The sequence below is a fragment of the Trichomycterus rosablanca genome, chromosome 7, assembly GCF_030014385.1.
Source record: "Trichomycterus rosablanca isolate fTriRos1 chromosome 7, fTriRos1.hap1, whole genome shotgun sequence".
NCBI classification, from domain to species: domain Eukaryota; kingdom Metazoa; phylum Chordata; class Actinopteri; order Siluriformes; family Trichomycteridae; genus Trichomycterus; species Trichomycterus rosablanca.
In genome coordinates, this window is record NC_085994.1 from 6,505,297 (window position 1) to 6,519,962 (window position 14,666).

Below are 14,666 nucleotides of genomic sequence, written 5' to 3' on the forward strand. Positions count from 1 at the left end.
GTGCTGCATAGCTGCAGACCAGTCAGTTAGGAAGGTGGTCATAATGTTATGCCTTATCTGTGTATAAATGATAAAGCTTAAAAACCAAACATTAAAAGGGATCAAGCACTAGCTGAATGGTCCTAGTAAATAAAGTTGCCAGTTTCTTTGGTTTTTGTGTAGACATGTCTGGTTTTGCCATAGCTAAAATCTGGACACCCTACTCATAACATCAGTGAACTTGAATCAGAAGAGCACATTAGCAATTCCTGCAAAGTAATATGGGTGAAAATATCTGCAGGTGGGCAAGTAGGGGTAATGGCTGGCCCTTTTTTATTGCATACCTTGACAAAGTAGCTGTGCTCGATGTGCAGGAGGTAGTGATGTTAGCAGGAAAGTGTGCAAACGAACAGCCAGCAAGAACTTCAAGCCACATTCATCCAGCGTCTCTCCACCTGATTTTAATCAAAACATTTGATTAACATTAATGAAAAGGTCTTGGAGAAGGAGACGATTATTAATTAAGCAAAGCTCCTGACTGACCTTGACTTTTTCCCTGACTTTCTCCAGTGTCTGTGCTGGTGGAGGCAATTGTGTCAGCCAGGGCCATCAGGGACATCTGCTCCATTCGCGTCAGGCCTGGCAGGCTCGAATGGAGCAGGTGTCGAGACAGAACCTGCGCATGCTCTGGTCCAAAGAAAGTGGGGCTGTATTTTGACAGATCGACGACTGTAGCGTTAGCATCCTCTTCCTTACTGTCTAGAGGATCCAAGTCATCCAAACTCACAGTGGTGGCCTGGAAGAGCTCATCATAAGTATCTGCCCGGCTGGATCCGTGACCGCTGTCCCCGCTCACACTGGGAGCTTTGTCTCTGGTGCTGGGGGCTGTCTCCTCATCAGCAGCAAGCAGAGCGTACAGAGGCAGCGGTGGGATGGAGTCGATCTCTGTGTAGTCTGAGCTCCCGGTCTTGGTGAACATTTTGGGATCCCTGGCGGTGCTGCCACTGGCGCTAATAGTGAGGGATCGCAGACGGCGTTCCGGGCTCTCAGAGGTCTCCTTCATAGCCACAATCTCCCCAGCTATGCATTTGACCAGATGAGACAGGATAGCTTTAGCCCGTCTGACTTTGCCCAGGTCCATTAGCTCCAAAAGCTGCACTGGATGATACTGAGGGAGGGTAGGGAAGAGGTGATGTGCTGCCTCAAATAAACCACTGTCCTCCATCTCAGCTGGAAGATCATACATAGTCCTCTTACCACTAAGCTTCTGGGCCAGGCTGGTCACTGACCGGGTAATAGTCTTTTTCAGAGGCTGAAGACTTGACCCTTCTTGCTTCAGTGCTGTGATAAGCGAGTTTGTGCTGCCACTGTTAGTATCCCACGTGGTCAGTGTTGATTTGGCCAGCGCTTTTGGCTGCCATTGGGAGTACACGTGCATCTCACATTCCATCCCCACCACTAGAATGCCATCCCTTACCCAGGATAGAGAGACTGGAATGGGCAGGCAGCCTTCAACAGAAGATACCAAGTCCACTACACGGAGCAAAACAAGCCGTGAAGAGCAGCGTTCCCTGCTAGAGTCGGACAGGCTCAAATCTGGAGGTTTTCCAGAGAGCGAGCCATACATGTACAGCTTGGAGCCAAGACCTACAGTTAATATGTGAGAACCATCTTCTCTGGAAACCCAGTCCAGATGAACTACATTTTTACACCGGGTGCCCAGACAATCACCAGCAACCACTAAACCCTCCTGGATGCTTGGCACAATCAGGTGTTTTTCTGAACCACTGTTAGTTAAACTACTCACGCCATTTAATTTAAGATTCTGCTCTAGAATCCACCGTGACCCTCCTGTGGACTCACACTGAAATATGCTTACATGAATGCAGGGCTCGATTCCAAGTCCCTTAGGTTTTGCGTCCTTGTATGCTACAGCTACCTGGCTTGTGTGGCAGCAGCTGATGGCCACTGGCTGGCCTGGAATGCTTACTGCGCTGCTACTGGCTAAACCTTCTTCCACTAGCAAAGGCCATTCTTCCCACACGTAATCAGAAGTGACAGGAGTACCGTCGTCGTCAGAGATTCCTTTACAGCTCCAGAACCTCACTGTCCCATCTGAACAAGATGTGGCAAAAAGATATGGAGCCAGTCCAGCTGGCTGCAACGATGATGAGCTCAAGTGACCTGCAAACGATACAAAGAAAGAGAAATTTAATTTAGCTAAAGCACAGTTTCATGCAAAATTAATGGCTGAAGAGCGCTCGGTTAATCAATAAGGACTTAAGTCTACTGTTACTTAATAGTGGTGCACCAGTTCAATTCTGGCCTGAAATGCTGGATCAATATCCACTTGCAATATCCATTCGTGTGTAACGTTAAAGCCCTATTGAGTTTAAAATAATACATTTTAATTTAAAAGCCTCTTACAGATGCTTAGTTGTGATAATACTGCAAACCCAATTTCCAGTAAAGATGGGACGATTTGTAAAGTGAAATAAAAAGAATCTGTGGTTTGTTAAGTCTCTTGATTTGTTTATTTAGCTGACAAAAGTAGAAAGAAAAGATTTCCAATGTTTTTACTGATCGACTTCATTGTTGTTTGTATGTATTAGGGCTGGCTATAGGCCCAAATCACTGGATCGGACATCGGAAGGAAAAAAACATGTAATCCGATCCGATACTGTTGCTTAATGTAAATAACACTTAATGTAAAAAACTATGTAAATAAGGCCATTCAGAAATTAAAACACACTGATCTACTTAAACTTTTAGCATTTTAAAAAATCATCTACTACTGCCACATCTAAAAACACTGTTTTACGGCGTGTCTACTGTACAACTGGAAGATGTGGATGTCAATCAAACGCGATGGACCAATTAGAATTGACAGTGCTTGGTTGAGATTTTCCGTTAAAGTTCTGTCACGTTTTTAGATTATTAAACCCTGCTGGATTTTGAAGAGGACATCTGTGGCTAAACGGGAAACGGTGTAGTTTGTTTTATTTCATAACACTGATGGATTAATCGTTGAGGATGTGAGGTTCTCAAAAAAAATCCTCCAAGCCGGGACAAGATACGAACATTTGTTTATTTTTTATTATTTAATAGTTTCATTTTTATCGTTTATGAATATTTTTTTTTTTTTTTTTTTTTATATACAGGTGAATATATATATATATATATATATATTTTTTTTTTTTTTTTTTTTTTTTTGCTGCCTCTTCAAGGTGTAGATCTGAATGTAGACTGGATTAAATTGAAATTATAATTTATTTGTTAAATACAGATAAAGTTTAAATTGTATTTTAAATGTTTGTACGGTGCTGTTAAACAAACCAAAAATGCTGCTAAATGTTCTGTGTGTAAAAGTTAAATAAAAACAGCAGTTCTGCATAAGTGTGATGTAGGTTCTGTATTTATTCATTTACAATATTTGTTACACAGTCTGAGCATTGTTATTTAGTGCATTGAGACATTTATTATTACTGCTTAGTTATTTGAGAGAAGAAATGACTGTATTGGATTGGTATCGGTATCGGCAGATACTCAATTTGCAGTATCGGTATCAGACATAAAAAAGTGGTATCGAGCTAGCCCTAGTAAATATTAACACATTTAGAATGTAATGCCTGAAACACACTCCAAAACATGGGATTCCTCAATAAGCAAGTGAATTGGTAACAGGTGAGGGCATCATGACTGGGTATAAAAGGAGGATCAACCAAAGGCTCAAAGGATGCAAGCAACTATGGGTCGTGGCTCACCTCTATGTTTTAAACATCATGAGATAATTATCACTCAGTTCAAAAAGAACATTTCTCAATGCAAGGTTGCTAATTATTAATTTATTCACTATCTACACATATTATTGTAAAAAAATTCAGAAAATCTGGAGAAATTTCAGTCCATGTAGAACAAGTACAGAAATTACTAGTAAATATGCGTGACCATCAAGCTACTGTGACCATCAACCTTCATGCTACTGTGATAAATACAGCCACATGGGCTGAAGTACTCATGGACACGTGTACTTTGGAAAGCTGTTGTCACTTAAACGTGTTAATAAGTATGCTCTAGGGATGTAACGATGCACCACAAGACAGTTAAAAATCGATTCACATGTGTAACGATTCAAATCGGTTTACATGTATAAAGAATCGATATTCACTTTAAACAGCAGAGGGCACTGACGCTATTCACCTCGCCTGGTTGACGTCACTACAGGGTTGCCAGGTTTGGAATTTTGCCAGCCAAATGTATTCCTGTGAGGATACTTTCTTTATTTGTATTATTCATTTATTTATTTAATGTGGAATTTATTTCATTTTAGTTTTTTCTTTACACTAAAAGGGAAATGTGCAGCATTGTTTTGCATCGTTTGTACCTACCTCAGAAATAAAATAATTTGTCTTCAATTTAATTTTGTTTAAAAAATTGGGAAAAAATCGTGGTATCGTGAACCCAGTATCGTGAATCGCATCGCATCATGGGTAGAGTGTATCGTTACATCCCTAGTATGCTCTGTGATAGACTTGCACCCTGTCCAGTGCAGGACCAACCCTAAGTAGGATGAATTGTTGAATGTAATAATGTGAATTGACAATGACAATTCTACTTATTTATACCCCCTACAATTTAGGATCTTGACATTAGCTGCTGACCTGGTAACGTGGCTGCAAATTCAGGCTGCGTCCTAAATCACATAATGTGGAATCTTAGTATGATCCTTAAGCCTTTTGAAATAGCAACTTAAGCAACTATTTTAATAGTTTAAAATGACCTATTCTGGGGTAGTAACTGACAATCGTGAACATGAACACAAGACACAAACAGTGAGCAGACTGTGAATTACTAAAAGGCTTCTGACGTCAGCTAATACAAATAGTGCAATTATTAACAGCAAGATAATTCATGGTTAGGTTTTATTATTTTTGAAACAGAGTCAGTAAGTATAAGAGGGCACCTGCTGCTGGTGTTGCATTTAAAACCTCGACTCCATTTGGAAGGTTTAGCTCCTGACTAAAAACCCTCTTGTTGGTCACAGTGAGGCGACAAGCACTCTGCAGATTGGACCTGCTAAGCTGTGATCGTTGGGCTGATGGGGACTCGTTGTGCGAGTTGCTGACAGGAGAGGAGATGGTGTCATGAGGTGGTGTCGAGGTCTCATCTGAAAGCAGAAATACACATAAGCAACCCAAAAAAATCTAGAATTAAAATATTTAATTATGGTCATTGAGCAACTAGATACGTACCTTTAGTAGCAGGAACTGCTTCCAGTTGGAGATGCCACATGTGCAGGATTGATCTTCTGCTCCGGGTAAACTCCACCACCACCAGAAAGAAGCGTGCTGTAAATAACGCCAGGCTAAAACCTTAACAAAGAACATGGACAGTGACATTACAGGAGAATTTTCACCGAAAGCCGACAAAGTTCAGATTTTGCTAAATAAGAAGCACCCTACCATTCTCAGCAGGCTGAACATCCTGTAAGCAGTCTTCTTTTCTCTCATTCCCCAAGATCAGGTCCTCTTCAAACACATGTAACAGTTGGGTCTCCTTCCCGTGCTGTGGAAGTGTTAGCATGAAGTCCCGGCAAATATTTGATTAGGATCATGCATGTGTGCACAGAAGATTTAAACTGCAAATATACACCATCAACCAAACATTTCCCAACTAATGTTGTCTAATGTTGCTCTGGGTATAAAGTTTGGACGATGAAATGAGCAAAAGCTTAAGGACAGATAAGCTTAAGCTTTTCAGTGGACAGTATTTGCTTATCACCTGACTTGATGGTAAAATGTTTTAAACATAACTCACCTGCCCATAAACAGAAGCTCCAAAGCTTTAAGCTGAGAGGAACGGCATCCAAAAATGTAGAAAACCCAGAGGAGATTTTACTATAAAGCCTAGTGCTCAAGGAGTAATCTGTGCCTGAGAAAATTAGGTCATGGGCCAGTGTTTACACACACTGATAAGCCAAAACGTTGCAAAAACAGCTCTGACCTACTAAGCCGTCTCCACAAGACCTTTTAAACAGGCCTGTGGTATCTGGTATCAGGAAATCATCAGCAGGTCCTTCAATGCCTGGACATTGCAAGATGGCTTGTCCAACAGTCCATCCTGGTGCCATTTCTTCCATGGGCATGTAATGCACACATGCCCAACTATCCATAGTATTGATGTGTGTCCATTGTGGAAGGAGTTAGCATTGGCACTTTGACTGGTCTGTGACTATGCAACCCCAAACACAAGGGTTCGATGCACTGTGTCTTGTGACACATGCACCTTATTACCAGTATTACAATAATCTGCAATTTGAGCCACAACAGCACTTCTTTTGGTCCAGACAAAGACACCATAGAATTCAAATTATTTGGCATCAGTAGGTCTTGGCTGCCCTTGTGGCTCGTCCCTCATTGGGCCATTTTTGGTGAGTACTCAGGTATGCCGATCATATCTGCTGCATAACACATGGACTTTGAGTAACTAGCATCAGCCCATGTGATTTTAACGTCATGTTTTACACACTGGTTACATTCATGACAGAACAGGTAGGTACTGGTTCCAAGATTTATTAGTTCAAGTTCAATATCAAGCACAGTAATGGGCAATTTTGAATCTCCAATTCACCTCACTTGCACGTCTTTGGACTGTGGGAGGAAACCGGAGCTTCCGGGAGGAAACCCATGCAGAAATGGGGAGAACATGCAAACTCCACACAGAAAGGAACCAGACAGTCCACCTGGGAATCAAACCCACGACATTCTTTCTGTAGGGCAACAGCGCTACCCACCAAGCGCACATTTTTGGAGGTGGTCCTTTTGTTTTTGTGAAAGTTTGTAGGTTTAGTTAATTTTAAAGCCTTAACAAAGATGCAAATGTGAAGGCATATACTTACAAAGTCAGTGATGGCATCAAGCTCAATGATGCAACCTGGCCTTGCGGTAGACTGCTGACTTATGATGTTAAACACTTCTCCTACATATTTCTGTAAAAAACCAAATAAAGCATTTCAGTTATTCAGAAATAACCAGATCTATGAAAAGACCAAATGATAAAAAAAAAAAAAAAGAAAACGTTACCGATATTTCAGGATTTGAGAGCTCACTCAGCAATTTCTTGGCTTCAATAACCGCCTGATATAACCTTAAGGAATTGCCATCACTCGCTACAAAGCAGGCACTTGGTGAGTTTCCATAAACCCCTTTTGGAGACAAAATGTAGGCGTTACACACGTCCAGTCAGATTCACTCTGTACAGTCGGCATAGAGATAAAAACAGAACAAGGCAATAAAAAAGGAGATAATATCCTTACCCAGGCAGTTGCTGGGGATGAGAGTTGGAAGCCAGGCGACATTAGAGAAGGCTGAGGTATGCAGCGAGTTGATTCTGGCTAGCTCAGACACACCCCCGGAAAAAGAGAGGGGACCGACCGGGTCCACTCTCCACAGAATCAGCTCACTGTAAACCGCATTCGGGTCTTGAGGATCACCACCTAGAGAGATGCGATTCCTTTGACCTGAGGAGACTAGGCCTGGTGAGGACGTGCTCACAGGGCCACCTGCCAGGGCGTTGTGGTGAGACGTGGTAAGCAGCAGGGGTAGCACGGAGTGGCACGCCAGATCGTTGAGGTGGAAGCGATGGCCGCAGTACCGCGACTTGTGCGAGACGCTGAGCACTGTTGAGAAGGCTGAGCCCTCTGCGAAGCTGACTGACCACTGGTTGAGAGAGCCGTCGACATGCTTGGAGATCATAAGCACGTTGGGTGTGAAGATGCTCAGGCGCAGACCGTTCGGGCACGGCTTTCCCTGGCCCAGGCCGATCAGAACCGAGGAGGAGCGGGGTAGCCCTGGGGGGCGCTGCCGACCGTGTTGGATGGCCAGATCCACATTTTTGTTACAGGCGTACATCACCACGCTGCGGCTCAGGGAGTTGGCGTCGTCGTTGGGAAAGGCAACAGGGATTCGGGATGCAAAGGACACCTGTGAGAAGAACGACAGTGTTCAATTACAACAAACAGTCTTTATAACTTATAATTGATCATATACACAGGTTAGCAATGGGTGTATTTATGGGTATAAAAGGCGTGTTGTCATATTTTGGTCATATATTGTATGATTCCTGCAGCTGTTACTAAATGAGAATTTTTTATGTTAATAAATATACCCTACCTGAGCCTGACGGAACATTCCTGGCTGATATTCATCCAGCCAGTCAACATGCCACACTAGCAGAGAGCCATCCATGGGGTGAATGCTAAAGAGCATGTCCGCCCCCCTGTTCCAGTCACCCAGTAACACCTCCACTTTGTGCTCCACTGCAGCTGCTGGGAGAGTCTCATCTGGAATGGAAGTCTCATCTGGGCTGCTTTCTTCTTTTCTGCTGTCGGAGCCAATGACATTGCCATCCTCGTCATACTCTGTAAAATCACAATTAGATATGTTTTAATAACAAATGTAATGGACAGCAACACAGACTAACCTAACATAACATTAAAACCACCTGCCTAATTACATTTTTGGCATTTAGCAGACGCTTTTATCCAAAGTGACTTACAATTATTGTTGAATGCAATTTGGGCAATTGAGGTTTGAGAGCCTTGCTCAAGGGCCCAACAGTTCCAACTTGCCCGTGATGGAGCTTGAACCGGCAACCTTTGGATTACTAGTCAAGTTTCCTAACCGCTGAGCTACCACTGCCCTACAATATTGTGTAGGTCCAGCTTGTGCTGCCAAAACAGCAGACTTGTTGAATCCTTGACTCTACAAGACCACTAAATGTGTCCTGTGGTATCTGGCACCAAGACGTCAGCAGGAGATCCTTTAAGTCCCAGAAGTTGTGATGTGGGGCCTTAATGGATCAGACTTGTTTGTTCAGCATGTCCCACAGACGCTTGATAGAATTGAGATCTGGTGAATTTGGAGGGCAAGTGAACACCTTGAACTCTTTGTCCTGTTGCTTAAACCGTTCCTGTACAAATTTTGCAGTGTAGCAGGTCACATTATCCTGCTGATAAAGGTCACTACCATTATGGAATACTGTAGCCATATAGGGGTGTATCTGGTCTGCAACAATGTTTAGGTAGGTGGTACCAGAGCGGTAGAGAGAACAGAGTGGCGACACTCCCATAGGGAACCGTTTTAAAGGGTGCGGGACATATTTTCTGCGCAGCTTCCGCATCGTGGGCTGCTCAAAAGTTCCAAACAACCCATAGAGCCCCATTCATTTCCACTACTTAGCAAGCATTTTTAGCTGTATGTTGTTTTGTTTTAAAAAAATAATACATTTGATGTCATTAATATACTTAATACTGTTGTTGTTTAGCATTTGCTCAGCACTAAATGTTACACGTTTATCTTAATTAATAGGTACAACCCAATTTAGCTTAGTCAGTTAAGCTTAATTAATGACACTAGAGTCTTTTCACCTAAAATTAGTTGATTAATCAAGAGTCTTGTTAGAGAAATGATAATAAAACATTAGAGCCATAATAAATCATGCTACTTTTACTTTCATACTTAAGTACATTTGAACGTAAATACTTTAGTACTTTTACTTATTTTACCTTGGATATCTCTACTTTAACTCAACTACATGGTTTGTGTACCTTGTCCACCACTTACATTAGACAAAATGAACTTGTGCATATTCATAATGAATTCCTTAATGTATTACATAAAGGAATCAATGATTAATCCCTCATGAAATAAGACATGAATGAATGCTATGTCATGTACCCTCACTATAATGTTTTTGGTATGGTAGTGTGTTTATGAATCTGTTCATTCAGTGCAGATAAACCTTATGAATCCAGCCACATGACTTAGTGTTTAGCCAAAATCATTATTATTATGAATCCTCAGGAAATTGAAGGGAGATTATAGTTCATGTAAAAAACTTAATGATATCACATTATGTAATGTATGCTAATATAATGTACTGTGTGTTAACAAGAACGACCTATAAACAAGTCATTATAAACATCAATCTTTCACTTCATATACCAAACTGACATTAAAGCAGATGCAGTACATGTAAAGCCAGTTGAAAATACCCAGAAATTGAACAAATGTTTATTATTTACTGTCTAATATGTCATTTACTGCTGCCTGTCCCATATGAGAACATGACAGCGCCGGGTCTTTTTGGAACTATTGGAGGGTTACATGAACCACGTAACCGCATAGCGGCGAGAACAAGGAGTGTCGCAACTCTCTCTCTCTACGGCTCTGGGTGGTACATGTCAGAGTAACATCCAGATAAATGCCAGAACCCAAGTAGGGCTGCCACTAATGACTACTTTTCTACTGTTTAATCTATAGACTATTTTACAGATTAGTCGATTAATCTAAATGATTAATTTTCCTCCAAAAAATGTAATTTAGAATCTCATTTAACATTCTTTTATTTAAACAACAAACTGTAAGGTGTAATAATATGGCACCAAACAGGGTTTATGTCCATATTATCACATTCTCAAGTGCTCCATATTGAACAAAGTGTAAAATGTGTTTATGGCATTCCGTACACAAAGCAAAGTGCTTACACTTATAACAGAAATAAAACAGTTAGAGGTAGGCACGTCTCATTAAGTCCAAAGTACAGTAACGACAGAATGAGCTCAGATTCAAACCTATACATTCGCTCAAAACTTACTTCAAATTCTAAGTGATAAGTGGTAAGCGTTATGGTGCATTCACATGAGAAGCTTTTTGCGCTTTGAGCGCTGCGGCAACCGCAAAAATGCGTGAAGGCGCCCTAAACTGAATTCACTAGAAAATACGGTATTCCAAGATCTCACGATTAAGAAGCTTAATGAAACAATATAGACGTGCAACATCACGCCAGTGCTGCTGTGTAGTACGCAGCAAGTAGTGCTGAGGGAAATCATATGAACGGTTATATGAATGGAGACGTTGTAGAAATTAAAAATGATCATTTATAAACATGGTTTTAATAACGATGCATCGATTTAAAACATTGACGTAGACGCATTTTTAGCGCCAACGTCATCGATTAGGTCGACCCATTGCGGAAGCCCTAAACCCAAGGCTTCTCTGCAGAAAATGGACCAGAGCATCACAATGCCTCTGCCAACATGCCTTCTTTCCATAGTGAATCCTAGATCTAGATTAGATTATTTTTCACCAAAATATGTCTATGGTTTCAGTTCTTATGCCTCTTACTTCTTACATAATGCACCCAAAAGTAGTAAGTTTCAGTTTGGGCTTTCTGCACTAAAAAGCACAGCTGACAATACATGCAATGGCCTGCATAACAAGTGTATTGTTTAAACTGTTGTAATTCATTAGAATATTGATAATGCACCAGCATTATTACTCATTATAGAATCACACCAGCGTATTACTCACATATACGTAGATTCTTTGGAAAAACAAAATACATTTACTGTTTGGATCAGCATAAATGTTGTAATATCACCATGTAATGTTTGCCACATTACTGCAGACCCAGACTGCACGTGCAACAACATATAACCACTCATGAAAACTGTAATTGTAAACTAACCATCATCGGCATGGTTGGCCAGTGGTGGGCTCTGTTGCTCCAAACTGCTTCTGAGCTGCTGAAGGAACACCTCCATGGTGAGAGTCAGGTGCAGCTCTTTGTTGTTAAGCCAGTGCACAGTGAAGACCCCGCCCGACTCTTCCTTGTCTGAACCGCTCAGAGATGAGATGGACGGCAGCAGAGGAATATCTGAATTAAAAAATATATTTTCAAAACTTCATGTAGCATAGAGAAATCACTTTTAGTCCACATTTAAAAGGTTTCTGCAAACTGCTCCATGTTTGCTTAGGTACACTGATGAGCCAAAACATTATGCTGAAAGATATGCAGGGCAATGCCTTTAAGAGTTGTGCATGTTACCATTAGAAATATATTAAATATTGTGCTGATGGTGGTTACTTGTAGTTCAGATGTTTATTTAATTCTGCTCACAAGTAGCCATGGTCTGTACCCACCAACAGTGGTTTAAGGTGGGATACAGACACAGTGGTACGGACCAACAGAAAGGCTATTGTGGCTTAAATTGCAGATAATTTAAGTAATGGTGATGGGGTAAATGTATCCCAACACACAGTGCATCAAACCCTTCTGTGTATGTGGCTGCGTAGTCATAGGCAAGTCATAGTGTCCAGGCTAATTCTTGTTTCCGAGAAACGTCAACCCAGTCATCTGGCCATACTGAGTCACACAGGTCTTTATGCTGATCATATCTGATGCATTCAACACGTACTATGAGTAACTACCATCAGGCCAGAATGTAATATATTCCTGACTCACATGCACAACTGTTATGAAACAGGCATTACCATGCACATTTTTTGATGGTCCTAATATTTTGCCTGTTTATTTGTTTGATCGATTCTTAACTCCATGTCAGTTGCTATGGATGTTATCATGGCTGAATACAAGGTTTCATTTTTAAAAAGTCAAAGTGAGGGTCGATATGTTACTTCAAAAGAATTCACAGACTTTGTATAGATTAGGGCAGGGGTGCACAACATACGGTGCTGATGCATTTTTAAATAAATGATGCTGTCACTATAAATTCACCGGGTAATTCCATGAAATTGCGACTGAAAAGTGACTGCTAAATTAGGAAAATACAAGTTACTTCAGCGGTACCACGTCTTTGTCCAAACCAAGTACGAGTAAAAAAAGAAAAGTGGATCTCGAGCATAGGAAATTTAACCCTGAATGGACATACAAGTATTTTTTTATGAAACGGGCCATGGCGTTTTCTCATGTCTAGTGTGCTTGGAATGCATGGCAGTGGCAAAGGAATATAATTTACGGAGGCATTACGAAACAAAACACCCAAAAGTCGGTGATCTCCGAGGTGAGGACAGAAAGCAAAAGATTGAAGCACTAAAAGACTTGCGACCACCTCACTGGAGCCTGACATTAATCAGTTGGTGTCAGAAAAACGCTGCAATATCTCCCATTGACCAAGACATTTCTTGTAAGTACCTGATTTTATGTAACTGTATTACAAATTCATGTGGACAGGTCTGTAAAAATTAAATTTGTTGCCCTCTAGTGTAGGTGTTTATGTGAAATCGGCCCTTGGTAAAAAGAAGTTGTGCACCCCTGGATTAGGGTGTTGTTTGAGTAACTGTGAGGTTGTTTGTATTGGATTGGAAAAATTTGTTCTGGTGTTATTCATTTTTTGGTATGCGCAGACAATGTGTTTAACAGAGGTTCTTGTTCCACAGAGGAGGCAAGTTGTGGCCTGGTCTCCCTTTATCAAGTAGTTTATGAGTGAGTTTGGTGAGTTCAATACGGCATTATGTGTAAATGATTTGTTCCCATCAATATTTTGCCTGACAAGTATCTGGTGTTTAAGGAATTGAAATACATTTATAATAATTGAGAAATTTATATTGGAGAGTTAAAAATGGTTTGTATGTTCAACTCAGCCCAAAAGACTGATTTCAATAGACCTTCCAATACAGTCCAAAAACATGCAAGTGAGGTGAATTGGAGATACAAAATTGTCCACGACTGTGTTTGACGTTAAAACTTTTAAACTGATTAATCTTGTGTAACCAGTAACTACCTGTCCTGTCATGAATGTAACCAAAATCCTAATAAAACAAACAAACAAACCTTACAATAAACCCCCAAAAAGTATAAGTTAAATGATTTTGTTGTGTCCATAGGCTAATAGATATGAACACAAAGTCTGTGAATGTTTGAGCATTGAGTGAAAATGTAGCAATTTATCCTGTATTTAATGGTAACATTCGTACTAGGTAGATATGCACAATTTGCTTTGCCATGTCAAGCCAGGCTCATGCACCATACAGATTATGCTGCCCTGTTTAATACCTAAGAATAGGTTTCACTTCCTGCTTGACCTGCTTTACTGACCTCTTTTTAAGTTTAAGGGCACAGTCATGCTGGAACAAGAACAAGCCTTTCCTAAACTGTCACCATAATGTCAGAAGCACATAATTTATGTAAATAATAAAGACTTTTTACACTTGTTAGTAGGGATGTAACGATGCACCACAAGACAGTTAAAAATCGGTGCACATGTGCCACGATTCGAATCGGTTATTCATTTAAGATGAATCGATATTCACTTTAAACAGCAGAGGGCGCTGGCGCTATTCACCGCACCTGGTTGACGGTACTTCACAAAGATACCAGGTAGGGGATTTTCCAGTCAAATTTATTTATGTGAGGATACTTTCTTTATTTGTATTATTCATTTACTTATATAATGTTGGATATGTTTTAAAATTTTATTTCAGTTTTTATTTTTATACAATAAGCATTAGTTGGCATAGTTTGTACCTACCTCAGAAATAAAAGGGCATTCATTATTTAGATAAATAAAAGATAAGCACAAATACAGTGTTTTATTGTATTTTTTTTTTTAAGACAAATAATTAAAGCAAACTTTGTCAATTTGTCTTCAATTTCATTTTATTTTAAAAAATCGTATCGTGAACCCAGTATCGTGAATCGTATCGCATCATGGGTAGAGCGTATCGTTACATCCCTACATTTAGCAATGAGTGTGGCTTAAAGATGTAAACTCAGTGATTATCATCTACTTAGTATGTGGGTATCCACATGGTTGTTTACATTTAGTATAAAATCCTCACTGCTCAGATTAGTAATGGTCTAATAATGAAAGTAAATATGTGTGA

General features: G+C 40.4%; 1 protein-coding gene across 3 annotated transcripts in view; it reads right to left on the minus strand.

The window, feature by feature from the left end:
• The window catches only part of dmxl1 (Dmx-like 1), a 74,097-nt gene that overhangs the window by 42,282 nt on the left and 17,149 nt on the right, over positions 1 to 14,666 (minus strand). For all 3 annotated transcript variants that reach the window (XM_062998907.1, XM_062998906.1, XM_062998905.1), the window contains exons 11-20: positions 11,509 to 11,697; positions 8,151 to 8,398; positions 7,295 to 7,961; positions 7,062 to 7,183; positions 6,878 to 6,967; positions 5,442 to 5,544; positions 5,232 to 5,351; positions 4,943 to 5,146; positions 523 to 2,163; positions 324 to 434 (exon numbers count right to left, since the gene is read on the minus strand). In XM_062998907.1, the coding sequence (XP_062854977.1) occupies positions 324 to 434; positions 523 to 2,163; positions 4,943 to 5,146; positions 5,232 to 5,351; positions 5,442 to 5,544; positions 6,878 to 6,967; positions 7,062 to 7,183; positions 7,295 to 7,961; positions 8,151 to 8,398; positions 11,509 to 11,697 (3,495 nt within the window). The remainder of the gene's footprint in view (positions 1 to 323; positions 435 to 522; positions 2,164 to 4,942; positions 5,147 to 5,231; positions 5,352 to 5,441; positions 5,545 to 6,877; positions 6,968 to 7,061; positions 7,184 to 7,294; positions 7,962 to 8,150; positions 8,399 to 11,508; positions 11,698 to 14,666) is intronic.